We start from the raw sequence: 13,719 nt of genomic DNA on the forward strand, positions 1-13,719 counted from the left end.
GACTGGTGACGTCCCTATACAGTACGAGAGATTTACCGAGGGCTTGGACTTGATCATGTGATCCGGGCGTTTGCGGCTGCAGCAGTAGCGCATGGCGTTCCTCGCCTCCTTGTTGAACACAATGCGGAAGAAGAAGATGAAGGGACCCTGGAATAGACAGATCAAATAATGTCAATGGAGCAAGGATACTGACAGTCAAACCAGTGACTAAGTCTTTAAATCCTAGTTTAAGTTAAACAGAAAACAGTGTTTACTTGAAGGCAGTTGAATCCAGCAAACAAGTAGTGGAAGATGATCATGTCACTGTTGACTGAGAGTATAGCTAACAGACATGTGACAGTGACCAGGAGGAGAACCCCACATGACGTCCTCAGCCCAGAGCTAGACACAGACAGACAGAAAGACACAGGTAAGATGAGAACATCACAAAGGTTACATTAGGATAAGTGAGTTCAGAGGATATAGAAATATGTTTTTCACTTTTATACAATCCATCATGAGCCAACAACCACAGCTTAGTGAATTGGCAGCTTCACTCTCCATTCAATGACACAATGCACTCTCTAAAGTGCTGTAGTCATGTACCCTTGGGGTACAACAGCATGCTTGTGTTAATGACAGAATTTGTGTTGTTTTTAATTCAGGCAGCGGCAGGCAGAACACTCACACAGGGGGCTCTTTCTTTTCAAAGCTGTGGTGTCTCATGGAGCAGGATGCTCTGGAGGCCAGGATATACAGGACGATGTTCATCTGGAAAACACAAAATACAATTAAACTATGTATTACTGTATAACATAAAGGCATACTATTATATAACTAGTATATACAGTACCAGTCAAAAGTTAAGACACCTACTCATTCCAGAGTTATTCTTTATTTTTACAATTTTCTACATTGTAGAATAATAGTGAAGACATCAAAACTATGAAATAACACATGGAATCATGTAGTAACCAAAAAAAAGTGTTAAACAAATATTTGAGATTCTTCAAAGTAGCCACCTTGATGACAGCTTTGCATTATTCTACAATGTAGAAAATAGTCAAACAAATAAATAAAAACTTTAATGAGTAGTTGTGTCCAAACTTGACTGGTACTGTAAATATCATACAATACACTGTATTGGAGATCTAATGAGGAGGTGGAATGTACTCACAGACACCACCATGGCGATGGGCCCTGCCAAGCTCCAGATCAGAGTATCGTACACGGACAGCCAGCAGAAGTCTGGGTTCCCATAACCCTCTGGGTCCAGTCCGACCGCCAGGCCTGGACGACACAACCACCAAACACACCAGTAACTAACAAATAACTACAGTAAGGCTTTCAACCGTTCTAATGGGATACATGAGTTGGCATTGTGTCTGTGTGTGTCAAGTTTGTATTGTTACGTGCACTAGTACAGTGAAATGCCTTTCTTGCTGGCTCTTTACCAATAATGCAGAACCAATATAACATTTTTTTTTAAAGTCAAGTTGATCAAAAACAAGAAATTGAAATAAGAACACGAGAAAGTAAGTAACTTAAATAAAGGATCAGTTCCAGAGTCAGTGCCAATACCACATTTACAATGTGCAGGGATACTGGAGTGGTAGGGTTAGATATGTATAGGGGTAAGGTGACAGGGATACTGGAGTGGTAGGGTTAGATATGTATAGTGGTAAGGTGACAGGGATACTGGAGTGGTAGGGTTAGATATGTATAGGGGTAAGGTGACATGGATACTGGAGTGGTAGGGTTAGATATGTATAGTGGTAAGGTGACAGGGATACTGGAGTGGTAGGGTTAGATATGTATAGTGGTAAGGTGACAGGGATACTGGAGTGGTAGGGTTAGATATGTATAGGGGTAAGGTGACAGGGATACTGGAGTGGTAGGGTTAGATATGTATAGGGGTAAGGTGACAGGGATACTGGAGTGGTAGGGTTAGATATGTATAGGGGTAAGGTGACAGGGATACTGGAGTGGTAGGGTTCAATATGTATAGGGGTAAGGTGACAGGGATACTGGAGTGGTAGGGTTAGATATGTATAGGGGTAAGGTGACAGGGATACTGGAGTGGTAGGGTTAGATATGTATAGGGGTAAGGTGACAGGGATACTGGAGTGGTAAGGGTTCAATATGTATAGGGGTAAGGTGACAGGGATACTGGAGTGGTAGGGTTCGATATGTATAGGGGTAAGGTGACAGGGATACTGGAGTGGTAGGGTTCGATATGTATAGGGGTAGGGTTAGATATGGATAGTGGTAGGGTTAGATATGGATAGTGGTAGGGTTCGATATGTATAGGGGTAAGGTGACAGGGATACTGGAGTAATAGAGGTAGATATGTATAGGGGTAAGGTGACTTGGCATCAGGATATATGATAAACAGAGTAACAGCAGCGGATATGATTGTACGCGAGTGTGTGTGCGTAGAGTCAGTTTGAATGTTTATGCATGTCATGTGTGTGTGAGAAAAGTATGTGTGTGTGTGTGTGTGTGTTGGAGTGTCAGTGTGTAGAATGTGCATAGAGTGAGTGTGTGATTGTGTATAGAAAAGAAAGTTAAAATAGACAGGTCATTGCAGACAGTTCTTATGGCTCGGGAATAGAAGCTGTCAGACCTCATCCACCGGTACCGCTTGTCGTGCGGAAGCAGAGAGAACAGTTTATTGCTTGGGTGGCTGGAGTCTAACAATTTTTCTGATATAGAGGTCCTGGATGGCAGGGAGCTCAGCATCAGTGATGTACTGGGCCGTACGCACTACCCTCTGTAGTGCCATGTGATGGAGGGCGGTGCACTTGCCATACAAAGCAGTGATGCAGCCAGTCAAGATGCTCTTTGTGGTGTAGCTGGTGAACTTTGAACATTTGAGGGCCCATGCAAAATCTTTTCAACCTCCTGGGAGGGAAGTGGCGTTGTCGCGCCTGTTCGCGTGTGTGGACCATTTTAAGTCCTTAGTGATTTGTACACCCAGAAACTTGAAGCTCTCGACCCGCTCTGCTGCAGCCCCGTCGATGGGGACGTGCTCGCCCCCGTTTCCTGTAGTCCACAATCCTTGGTCTCACTGACGTTGAAGGAGAGGTTGTTGTCCTGGCACCACACTGTCGTCACTGACCTCCTCCACCCTGTAGGCTGTCTAATCGTCGCCGGTAATCAGGCCTACCCACTGTCATGTCGTCAGAAAACTTGATAATGGTATTGGAGTCGTGCGTGGCCACGCAGTCGTGGGTGAACCGGGAGTACAGGAGGGGACTAAGTATGCAACCATGTGTGGCCCCCCATGTTGAGGGTCAGCGTAGCGGAGGTGATGTTGCCTACCCTTACCACCTGGGGTCGGTCCATCAGTGTGTGTGTGTGTGTGTGTAAGGATGTGTGTATTGTTCAGACCTGTGATGAAGGCAGGCACGCCCCAGCCGATCATGTAGTAGAATCGCATGGGTCCGTAGTTGATGTCTCGTATTTCGCTCAGCATGCGGTAGACGTGCAGGCCCTCCAGGAAGAGCCAGGAGAAGGTGCACAGGTAGAAAAAATGCAGCAGTATGGCGATGATTGTGCACAGAAACTACAGACACGGAGAGAGAGAGAGAGCGAGGGGAGAGAGAGAGAGAGAGCGAGGGGGGAGAGGGAGAGAGAGCGAGGGGGAGAGAGAGAGAGAAAGCGGGGGGAGAGAGAGAGAGAGCGAGGGGAGAGAGAGCGGGGGGCGGGGGGAGAGGAAGGGAACTTATTATACTCTATATTACAGGGCTCAAAGTGGGCAGAATGCTTTGATGATTTTTCCTTTGTTTTTAATCAGATCCATATCAGACAGCTATTCCAAACAGAGGAGAGGGAAGGTAGGATATTGAAAGTGGTGTACTGAACCCGAGATCGACAGGAGGTCAAATACAGTATTAAAAGGTAGACAGAAAATAACTTTGTTCCAGTAGTTTACCGGGTTGTCTGCCAGGTTAATGCCCAGGATGAAGATAAGTTCGGAGATGAAGAGGGCGGTGGCGCCGTTGTTGATGATGCTGGTCTTGTTGCAGTGCATGGCCCGCAGGCAGAGGAGGAAGAGCGTGGTGAGGAAGAGGAAGCCCAGGGTCACACTCACCGTGCTCCACGTCACCAGCTTCACCGGAAGGATCTCACCGTTCTGAGAAGGAAGAGAGGAAGAGGAGGGTGGAGGAAAAGTTTAGTTTAAGAAGAGCTTTGTTTGGTCATTATAGTGAACAAGACCCCTATAGGGTGTGGTCTGAGGTGTATTGAGGTTTATAAAGTGAAGTCTAGACTCGTACAGCATATGGTGAAGTTCTGTCTAGTGTTGTGGCCTTGCTCACCTCTCTCCTGGAGATGTCCATGAGAACAGCGAAGCTGGTCATGTGGTAACACTGGCAGCTGATGTGAGTGTTGTTCCTGAACACCACCTCACAGCCTTTAGCTGACCAGCCTCCGTTCCCCGCTCTGACAAACAAAAACAACAGTCAAACAATGCGATGACAGATTATTGGGTTTCAACCTAATCCTTTATATAACTTTTAAGTCTTTGTTTCTACAGCTCAAAGTTGAAATAGCTAGTGTGTGTGTGTGTGTGTGTGTGTGTGTGTGTGTGTGTGTGTGTGTGTGTGTGTGTGTGTGTGTGTGTGTGTGTGAAACTCACAGTATGGAGTGGTTCCAGAAGACACAGATGGGTTTGGAGCGCTCCTCGGTGGTGACCATGCGGAACTGCACAGTGATGGGTTCGTCCAGCATGTGCTGCAGCAGCTCCTCGTTGTCATGGACCGTGATGCTGACCACCGGGGAGTTGATGACCGGACGCTTAGGCACTCTGGTGGACATCACACGAAACCACTAATTAATTCTTCAACAGGAACCTTGTTTCTGCTCTTCCTCCTCCTCATTAATAATTTTCTCCAATTCTAAATTGGCCCCTAACCCCTACACCAGGGCTGCCCAACCCTCTTCCTGGAAATCTACCGTCCTGTGGGTTTTCAGTCCAACCCTCTTCCTGGAGATCTACAGTCCTGTGGGTTTTCAATCCAACCCTAATTTAACACACCTGATTCTACTAATTATCTGTTCAACAAGACCTTAACTAGCTGAATCAGATATGCTACTACTGTATTCTTTATGAACTCGGTCAGGCTTCGACCACTGGGATCATATAAACACACAAGACACGGAAAAATGTGTCTAATTGCAAGAAATTGGCTTAAAATCTGCAACATTTTCTCTCCGCTAACATGAGGGCTTTGAACAGTTTGGGGTTGGCATGGATTGCGAGGTGGGGGTTTGTTACTACGACAATAAAATATCAGTCTGGTCCTTTGTCACGTAGGCAATTTGTGTGACCAGACCTTATCAAATAGTACCTGCGTACCCCTGCCTTAGACCTTTGTGTAGATCTGAAAGGATCCGCAATATGGCATAAATACCACCAGGGAAATGTAGACCCATGAACATATTACTAGTATGTATCCAATTAAATCTATGTGAAGTATCTAGAGGTAGGAGGCAAGGGGTCAATATGGAATCAGGTCCCTGTCTCCCTCTGTCTCACCTCAGACTCCTCTTATCAGGGTCGTAGCTCGCAGGCAGCAACGAGGCCAGGCTGTGGAAGATGATCACGCTAGCGATGGCCTCCTGCTCAGGGTCGTCAGGACCTCGATGTCGCCTCTTCCTGCTGGACGTGTGGTTTCTCACAGAGGATTCTGGGAAGGTGTCCAGGTGGCGGTGGCCCTTGGTCTCCATGGGCGGCTTGAACACTGAGTCTGGGAGGGTGACGGCAGTCTCCTGGTCCTGAGGCCTCAGCCCTCTCAGAGACTGGTAGCGAGGGAGCTTGGCTCCGGCAAAGTTCATCTTCTGGAGGCGATCTATTGAGATGACTGTGGAGAACACCCAACACAGATGGGGTAGGTTAGACAGCAGACAAACCACTAGAAAGAGGTAGATGGCTAGATGGTTCAGTTTGTGAATCCTACAACTTATGGAATAATATTCAACAAATATTCCAACTGATAAAAAAAGTCTACATCAGGGCTCTCCAACCCTGTTCCTGGAGAGTTACCCCCCTGTACGTTTTCGCTCCAAACCCAGCTGTAACTAACCTGATTCAGCTTATCAACCAGCTCTCCAGGAACAGTGTTGGAGAGCCCTGGTCTACACAAAATTGTGTCTTTCTGTCCGACATAACGTCTATACCTAGTGTAAAGCAAAGTAGACCACACTCACCTATGTGTGGTGTGACAATGGTGAAGGGGCTGAGGTAAGTCTTCCTCATGTTCTGTGCCAGGGTGTTGGCGTACTCCTCATACTGGTGCAGTAGGGTCGCCGTGCCCCCCTCCGTCTGCTGGATCAGCTCCCAGTGTGGCCGTGTGCCCGGGGACAGGATGGCACTGCCCACCTGCACCAGGTTCTGATGTGGGGAGGAGGGCAGGGGGTCAGAGAGACAGATTGGCATAGGGTGGTGGAGGCAAATGTGTTGTGTTCAGTTACCTACAGAGTTTATCCGAGATGCATGTTGCATTGTGTCATGTGCAGAGGCTGGTGGGAGGAGCTATATGAGGACAGGCTCATTGTAATGGCTGGAATGGAATTAATGGAATGGATTCAAACATTTGGTTTCCATATGTTTGATGTGGTTGATAGCATTCCATTTTTCCATTCCAGCAATTAAAATGAGCATGTCCTCTTATAGCTCCTCCCACCAGCCTCCTCTGGTCATGTGGTGTTATGCTGTATTAACTGTGTTGCGCTGCCAGGTGTTGCCTTATGCTGCACCGCATGGTGGTGTGTTACACTCTGCAATATTGTGTTGTGTAGTGTTGTGTGTTGTCGTGTTACCTCAGTGAAGTGGACGTCCTGGGTGGCGGTCAGGCTGAAGCCCTGCTGGTGGCTCTCGTACTGCAGTAGGCTCTGGGTGAGGCGGTAGGCCACCTTCACGTCACTGCCGTAGTACTCCACCGTGTGCAGCGTGGCGTTGGCCAACATGGCTGCCATCTGCTGGACCCGCCCAGAGTCCAGGAGAGACATGTTACGGGAAAGCTTTTCCGACTGGACCAGGGAGAGAGAGAACAGTCTTACGGCACCATTTTATATATTGTATTTCATAAGTTGTGTATATGCAGGGCTCCCTTGTAAAAGTGACCTTGGTCTCGATGGCAACTAAAATAAATATAAAACAAAAAGACCTAACTCTGCTATATTACAGCAATAAAATCAGTTCATCATTCAACTTAATAGCATAAGTCATTGAAGTGAATAGATCCATATAAATGTGAGCTGATGAGGGGTAAATGAGTCTAGCTCTAGTGGAGCTGTATGAGGGGTAAATGAGTCTAGCTCTAGTGGAGCTGTATGAGGGGTAAATGAGTCTAGCTCTAGTGGAGCTATATGAGGGGTAAATGAGTCTAGCTCTAGTGGAGCTGTATGAGGGGTAAATGAGTCTAGCTCTAGTGGAGCTGTATGAGGGGTAAATGAGTCTAGCTCTAGTGGAGCTATATGAGGGGTACATGAGTCTAGCTCTAGTGGAGCTATATGAGGGGTAAATGAGTCTAGCTCTAGTGGAGCTGTATGAGGGGTAAATGAGTCTAGCTCTAGTGGAGCTGTATGAGGGGTACATGAGTCTAGCTCTAGTGGAGCTGTATGAGGGGTACATGAGTCTAGCTCTAGTGGAGCTGTATGAGGGGTACATGAGTCTAGCTCTAGTGGAGCTATATGAGGGGTACATGAGTCTAGCTCTAGTGGAGCTGTATGAGGGGTAAATGAGTCTAGCTCTAGTGGAGCTGTATGAGGGGTAAATGAGTCTAGCTCTAGTGGAGCTGTATGAGGGGTAAATGAGTCTAGCTCTAGTGGAGCTATATGAGGGGTAAATGAGTCTAGCTCTAGTGGAGCTGTATGAGGGGTAAATGAGTCTAGCTCTAGTGGAGCTGTATGAGGGGTAAATGAGTCTAGCTCTAGTGGAGCTGTATGAGGGGTAAATGAGTCTAGCTCTAGTGGAGCTGTATGAGGGGTACATGAGTCTAGCTCTAGTGGAGCTGTATGAGGGGTACATGAGTCTAGCTCTAGTGGAGCTATATGAGGGGTACATGAGTTTAGCTCTAGTGGAGCTGTATGAGGGGTACATGAGTCTAGCTCTAGTGGAGCTATATGAGGGGTACATGAGTCTAGCTCTAGTGGAGCTGTATGAGGGGTAAATGAGTCTAGCTCTAGTGGAGCTGTACACACCAGGGTCTTGAGTTTGGTGAAGGTGACAGAGGTACAGTTGAAGAGGTTGGGGGGCAGCCATCCCTTGTGTTCGTCACAGTGGCGAATAGCTGTGCCTGAGAGAGAAGGGGGAAATCTTCATAAAAGGAGAGGAACATGCTGGAAAGACCCGAGGCAAGTTTAAGTGCATAGTATAGTATATTCCATTATAGTATGGTAATTAGCTAAACTGCTGAGATTCATCGTACCGATAGATCCCTTGGGACAGGGGACTGCTGCAGGGAGACCAAACTTAGTCCTGGGCCACCAGATCCCTGCCTCCATTGCCTGGGGACAACTGTCATAGATCACTGAGAGAGAAAGACAGGGAGAGAAGGCGAGAGAGAGGAAAAGTGAGAGCGAAAGAGGAGGGAGAACAGGAAAGCTGATAAAAATGTATTGTCCAGGTGTAACTGTACACATGACATAGAATTTGCTTGGCACAAAAACACTTTTTAAAAGGCCATGTAATCACATTCATTTACTAAATCAGTGAACTAAATGAATCAGACTGGACTACAGATACATTTCTGAAGCATGTGACATTTGGTCATTCTTTACTGTCATGTGACGTATGTTAATGCTGACCTTCGCAGCCGTTGGGCGACACCTCAGCGAAGGGGTTGTCACAGTGGTTACACTGGCGCCCGATGACCCCTGGCTTACACTGGCACTGCCCGCTCTCCCTCTCACACGCCCGTGAGAACGAGCCCACTGGGTAACACTCACATAGCAGACACACCTCGCTGCCCTCTGGACGGTAGTGGTTATCCTGAGAGCAGGGAGAAAGGGATAGAGCGAGAGATAGAGGGGGAGGGAGAAGAAAAGTAAGGGAGGAAGTAAAAAATAATACCAGCCCACAGTTTCACCCATCGCCCCTGTCCACTTAAAACATCCTGCCATTGAGACACAGTAGTCAGCTGGCTCACCTTGCAGCGGCACTCCCCGCTGGTCTTGTTGCAGTCGGCATCGAAGCCCTTATCTGTCTGACAGTCACAGGGACCACAGGTCTTATGTCCCCACCAACCCCTGGGACACGGCAGGTCAGTCCTGAGGGCCACACATAGTCAGAAACACAACAGATACACAGATACATTCATATAGTGTTCTTTATAGTGATATGGACCAACAAAAACATAGTGATATGATCTGTGTATAGCAAAGATTTTTTACTAACTTCTTCTCGCAATACTGGCCAAAGTAGTTGCTGGGACAGTCACAGGTGTAGCCGCGGGAGGAGCTAACCTTCCTGGTGCAGGCTGATTGGTGCTCGCAGGGGTTTAGCGCACATACGTCTGTGCAGTTATCGCCATAGTAACCTGGCAGGTAAACAACACAATAAGAATTCATAAGTTATGTCTGGGAGGGATCAACGTAAGACTATATGGTCGTATAATATGGTTGTAAAATCTAATGATGAGGAAGATAACGCTGATGATGGTTGGCAGATTGACCGGTGAGGCAGGTGCAGGAGTGGCTGTCCCAGTCATCACTGCAGTAGCTGTTAGAGGGGCAGGTGTTAGAGACACAGGGGTCTGGTACGCTGCAGCCCTGCTCCATGTTCACCCTCCTGGCCTGAGACATGCTGAGAGACACGGAGGTGGAAGAGGTCTCCCCCACACGCAAACCCTGAGGAACACACACACCAGGGAGAACGCACTCAGACACATGGACAGACAACATAGTATGTGTGTGTCTTCTGTGTTTGCGTGACAAGAGGTTAACGAACCTGCACACAGCCGCGGAAGCCATGCTGTATTTTCCCATCAGCCCCAGTGATTCCCCCGACACTCAGAGTCTTGACCTTCGCCCCCTTCAGTTTAGTATCCACTTCCATGCTGGCCTGGATTGGTAGATCAGATCAAACAAATACATTTACATTTACATTTAAGTCATTTAGCAGACGCTCTTATCCAGAGCGACTTACAACTAATCACAACACTTAGAACCTAGTACCCAAGAACCTTGCATAGTGCTGAAATACTTTATGCTAGACTAAAATGCAACATTTTCAATATTGTGTAGGCCTAGGTATCAGAACATCAAACAAGAATGAGTTCAGCATTTTGAGTACACAGCATGTAGGCCTAGGTGTCACCAAAGCTAATAAATACAGTTTTTCTTTATTTTTTACTATTGTCTACATTGTAGAATAATAGTGAAGACATCAAAACTATGAAATAACACATGAAAACTATGAAATAACACAAATAACAATCATGTAGTAACCAAAAAAAGTGTTAAACAAATAAAAACATTTTATATTTGAGATTCTTCAAAGTTGCCACCCTTTGCCTTGATGACAGCTTTGCACACTCTTGGCATTCTCTCAACTAGCTTCATGAGGTAGTCACCTGGAATGCATTTAAATTAACAGACGTGCCTTGTTAAAAGTTAATTTGTGGAATTTCTTTCCTTCTTAATGTGTTTGAGCCAATCAGTTGTGTTGTGACAAGGTAGGGTTGGTATACAGAAGATAGCCCTATTTGGTAATAGTCCATATTATGGCAAGAACAGCTCAAATAAGCAAAGAGAAAAGACAGTCCATCATTACTTTAAGACACGAAGGTCAGTCAATCTGGAAAATATCATGAACTTTGAAAGTTTCTACAAGTGCAGTCGGCAAAAACCATCAAGCGCTATGATTAAACTGGCTATCATGAGGACCGCCACAGAAAAGAGAACCACTACTTCAAGGTCTCAGAGCGAGTGACGTCCCTGATCGAAATGCTATTAGCTCGCACCACCGCTAACTAGCTAGCCATTTCACATCGGTTACACAGCGGATAAGTTCATTAAAGTTACCAGCCTCAGAAATCAGCAATTAACTACAACTCAGATTGCAGCCCCAAATAAATTAATTCAAGTAACAGACACATCCAACATCAACTGTTCAGAGGAGACTGCGTGAATCAGGCCTGCATGGTCAAATTGCTGCAAAGAAACCACTACTATAGGACACCAAGAGACTTGCTTGGGCCAAGAAACACAAGCAATGGACATTAGACCAGTGGAAATCTGTCCTTTGGTCTGATGAGTCCAAATTGGAGATTTTTGGTCCAACCGCCGTGTCTTTGTGAGACAGAGTAGGTGAACGAATAATCTCTGCATGTGTGGTTCCCACCGTGAAGCATGAAGGAGGTGGTGTAATGGTGTGGGAATGCTTTGCTGGTGACACTCAACGATCTATTTAGAATTCAAGGCACACTTAACAAGCATGGCCACCACAGCATTCTGCAGCAATGCGCCATCCCATCTGGTTGCACTTGCACTTAGTGGGACTCTCATTTGTTTTTCAACAGGACAATGACCCAAAACACACCTCCATGCTGTGTAAGGGCTATTTGACCAAGAAGGAGAGTGATGAGTGCTACATCAGATGACCTGGCCTCCACAATCACCCGACCTCAATCCAATTGAGATGGTTTGGGATGAATTGAACCGCAGAGTGAAGGAAAAGCAGCCAACAAGTGCTCAGAATATGTGGGAACTCCTTCAAGGCTATTGGAATAGCATTCCTCATGAAGCTGGTTGAGAGAATGTCAAGAGTGTACAAAGCTGTCAACAAGGCAAAGGGTACCTACTTTGAAGAATCTAAAATCTAAAATGTATTTTTTGGTTACTACATGATTCAACGTATTATTTCATAGTTTTGACGTCGTCACTATTATTCTACAATGAAAAAAAATATACAAATAAAGCAAAACCCTTGAATGAGTAGGTGTGTCCAAACTTTAGACTGGTACTGTACCTATTTAAATGTAATTAAAATGTCAAACCTACAGTCTGTCTCCTAACAGTGTCTCACCGTGTAGAGGCCATGGTCAAAGGAGAGCACAGCCTTGTGGCGGGGCTCGCCGCCCGGGATATCTTTCAGCTCCATCTGCACATGGTGCCAGTCTCCGTCATTCACTGTCACCTCCTCTACCTGGGACAGGGTGGAGTCCTCGCCCCTCTGCAGGCCCATCACCACACTGCCACCGCGCAGCTAGGGGAAGGAGAGAGAGAGGGGGTCGGGAGAGGGAGAGAGAGGGGGTCGGGAGAGGATAGAGAGATATGTGGGAGAGGACGGAATGGAATGAGAGAGGTGGGGCAAAGGATGGGAGAGAGAGGGGGATGTGAAGAGAGATGAGGGACGGCAGGAGAGAGAGAAAGACCTTTAGCATGCAAACATCACATGCTCACAGACAGAGAGCTTTTCCTCTCATCATCCATATCATATCATCTATGGTAATACAGTAGCTAAGAAAATAGCCCTGTTTTTTTTATTTTTTTATTTTTTAAATGTACCAACTTTAAAATAGTTGCTGGACTGTTATACAACTTCAAAAAAGGCACCTGTCTAGACAAACAACAGCTGCTATCTGAAAGGCCTGGGTATGGCAGCTCTCAGATCTTGGGATGAGGCGTTTGTTAGTTGGCGGGCTTCATCTCTCATCTCATCAAATATTTAAAGTCATGCTGCTGCCCAGACAGCCAACAGGTGGAGCTTTACATCAACTAACCCACAGTCACTCTGTGTGAGCTGCTGGAGTCATGCTGGAGTTACATGCCACAATGCACTAATCTATTCCAACACCATACTGAGGGGGAAAACACATGCATAATCTGATACAAAATGAGTGAAAGGAATTCCTATCAAAACTATTGGCTGTTTGGCTCTGTCTTAGCTTCAGATAGGATGAAATCCTGTATAATATGTATTATACTGTACGTAATGACATATGAAATGGCCTACAGTAAACACCTTTGCACCTGTGAGGTGTATTTGTAGTGCTGTTCCGTATTGTTGGGTAATGCTGTTGAAGGTGTGTGCATATGCCAGATTGAGGAGGGCTGTACAGTATACTGTGATATGGCAGACCAGGCCTCTGCTGGCGTGAGACACTATAGGGTAGTAATAATAATACAAATAATTATAATAAATGGAAAATACATTTATATAGTGCTTTTCAAAGGACTTAAAATATGCTTTACAGTTGTAGAAATGAAAAAAAGAAAGAAACAAATCTAAACAAAATAATGCCAGGCTAAACAGAAAGAAGATAAACAAAGTTGGGAGTAGGGCTTAAGGAAGGTGTGATGTGCCTGTGTGTGTGTGTGTGTGTGTCTGTGTGTGTGTGTGTGTGTGTGTGTGTGTGTGTGTGTGTATGTGTGTATGTGTGGGTAGGACTGTGTATGGCGAGACTATTAGATGTGTTTTCTCAGTACCTGTATGGTGAGGTTGTGGTGCTGTCCGGCGGTGAGGTGCAGCAGGGTGGCACTAGGCTGGCGCGTGCGGAACATAAGCTCCACGTGCCATGGCACAGTGACCACCGCCACCAGGTTAGTCCACTGCAAAAGGCTGTTACCCAGGAAACGCTGTGGGTTGGCCATCACTGCAACACAGGCAGGCAGATAGAGAGAGGGGGTGAGGAAGCAGATAGAGAGGGGGAAGCAGATAGAGGGAGAGGGGGGGTAGGGAAGCAGATAGAGGGAGAGAGAGGGGGGTGAGGGAGGCAGAGAGTGGGGGAA

General features: G+C 46.3%; 1 protein-coding gene across 2 annotated transcripts in view; it reads right to left on the reverse strand.

The window, feature by feature from the left end:
* Nucleotides 1-13,719, reverse strand: part of LOC115143208 (cadherin EGF LAG seven-pass G-type receptor 2-like) — an 89,443-nt gene that overhangs the window by 3,977 nt on the left and 71,747 nt on the right. For both annotated transcript variants that reach the window (XM_065001839.1, XM_065001838.1), the window contains exons 9-28: nucleotides 13,417-13,583; nucleotides 12,014-12,193; nucleotides 9,935-10,048; nucleotides 9,660-9,834; nucleotides 9,383-9,524; nucleotides 9,135-9,255; nucleotides 8,794-8,977; nucleotides 8,415-8,516; nucleotides 8,188-8,282; nucleotides 6,805-7,014; nucleotides 6,193-6,376; nucleotides 5,522-5,846; nucleotides 4,622-4,789; nucleotides 4,302-4,425; nucleotides 3,917-4,117; nucleotides 3,373-3,547; nucleotides 1,157-1,269; nucleotides 668-750; nucleotides 255-381; nucleotides 37-147 (exon numbers count right to left, since the gene is read on the reverse strand). In XM_065001839.1, the coding sequence (XP_064857911.1) occupies nucleotides 37-147; nucleotides 255-381; nucleotides 668-750; nucleotides 1,157-1,269; nucleotides 3,373-3,547; nucleotides 3,917-4,117; nucleotides 4,302-4,425; nucleotides 4,622-4,789; nucleotides 5,522-5,846; nucleotides 6,193-6,376; nucleotides 6,805-7,014; nucleotides 8,188-8,282; nucleotides 8,415-8,516; nucleotides 8,794-8,977; nucleotides 9,135-9,255; nucleotides 9,383-9,524; nucleotides 9,660-9,834; nucleotides 9,935-10,048; nucleotides 12,014-12,193; nucleotides 13,417-13,583 (3,101 nt within the window). The remainder of the gene's footprint in view (nucleotides 1-36; nucleotides 148-254; nucleotides 382-667; nucleotides 751-1,156; nucleotides 1,270-3,372; nucleotides 3,548-3,916; nucleotides 4,118-4,301; nucleotides 4,426-4,621; nucleotides 4,790-5,521; nucleotides 5,847-6,192; nucleotides 6,377-6,804; nucleotides 7,015-8,187; nucleotides 8,283-8,414; nucleotides 8,517-8,793; nucleotides 8,978-9,134; nucleotides 9,256-9,382; nucleotides 9,525-9,659; nucleotides 9,835-9,934; nucleotides 10,049-12,013; nucleotides 12,194-13,416; nucleotides 13,584-13,719) is intronic.

Source organism: Oncorhynchus nerka, linkage group LG15, assembly GCF_034236695.1.
Source record: "Oncorhynchus nerka isolate Pitt River linkage group LG15, Oner_Uvic_2.0, whole genome shotgun sequence".
In the NCBI taxonomy this organism is placed as follows: Eukaryota; Metazoa; Chordata; class Actinopteri; order Salmoniformes; family Salmonidae; genus Oncorhynchus; species Oncorhynchus nerka.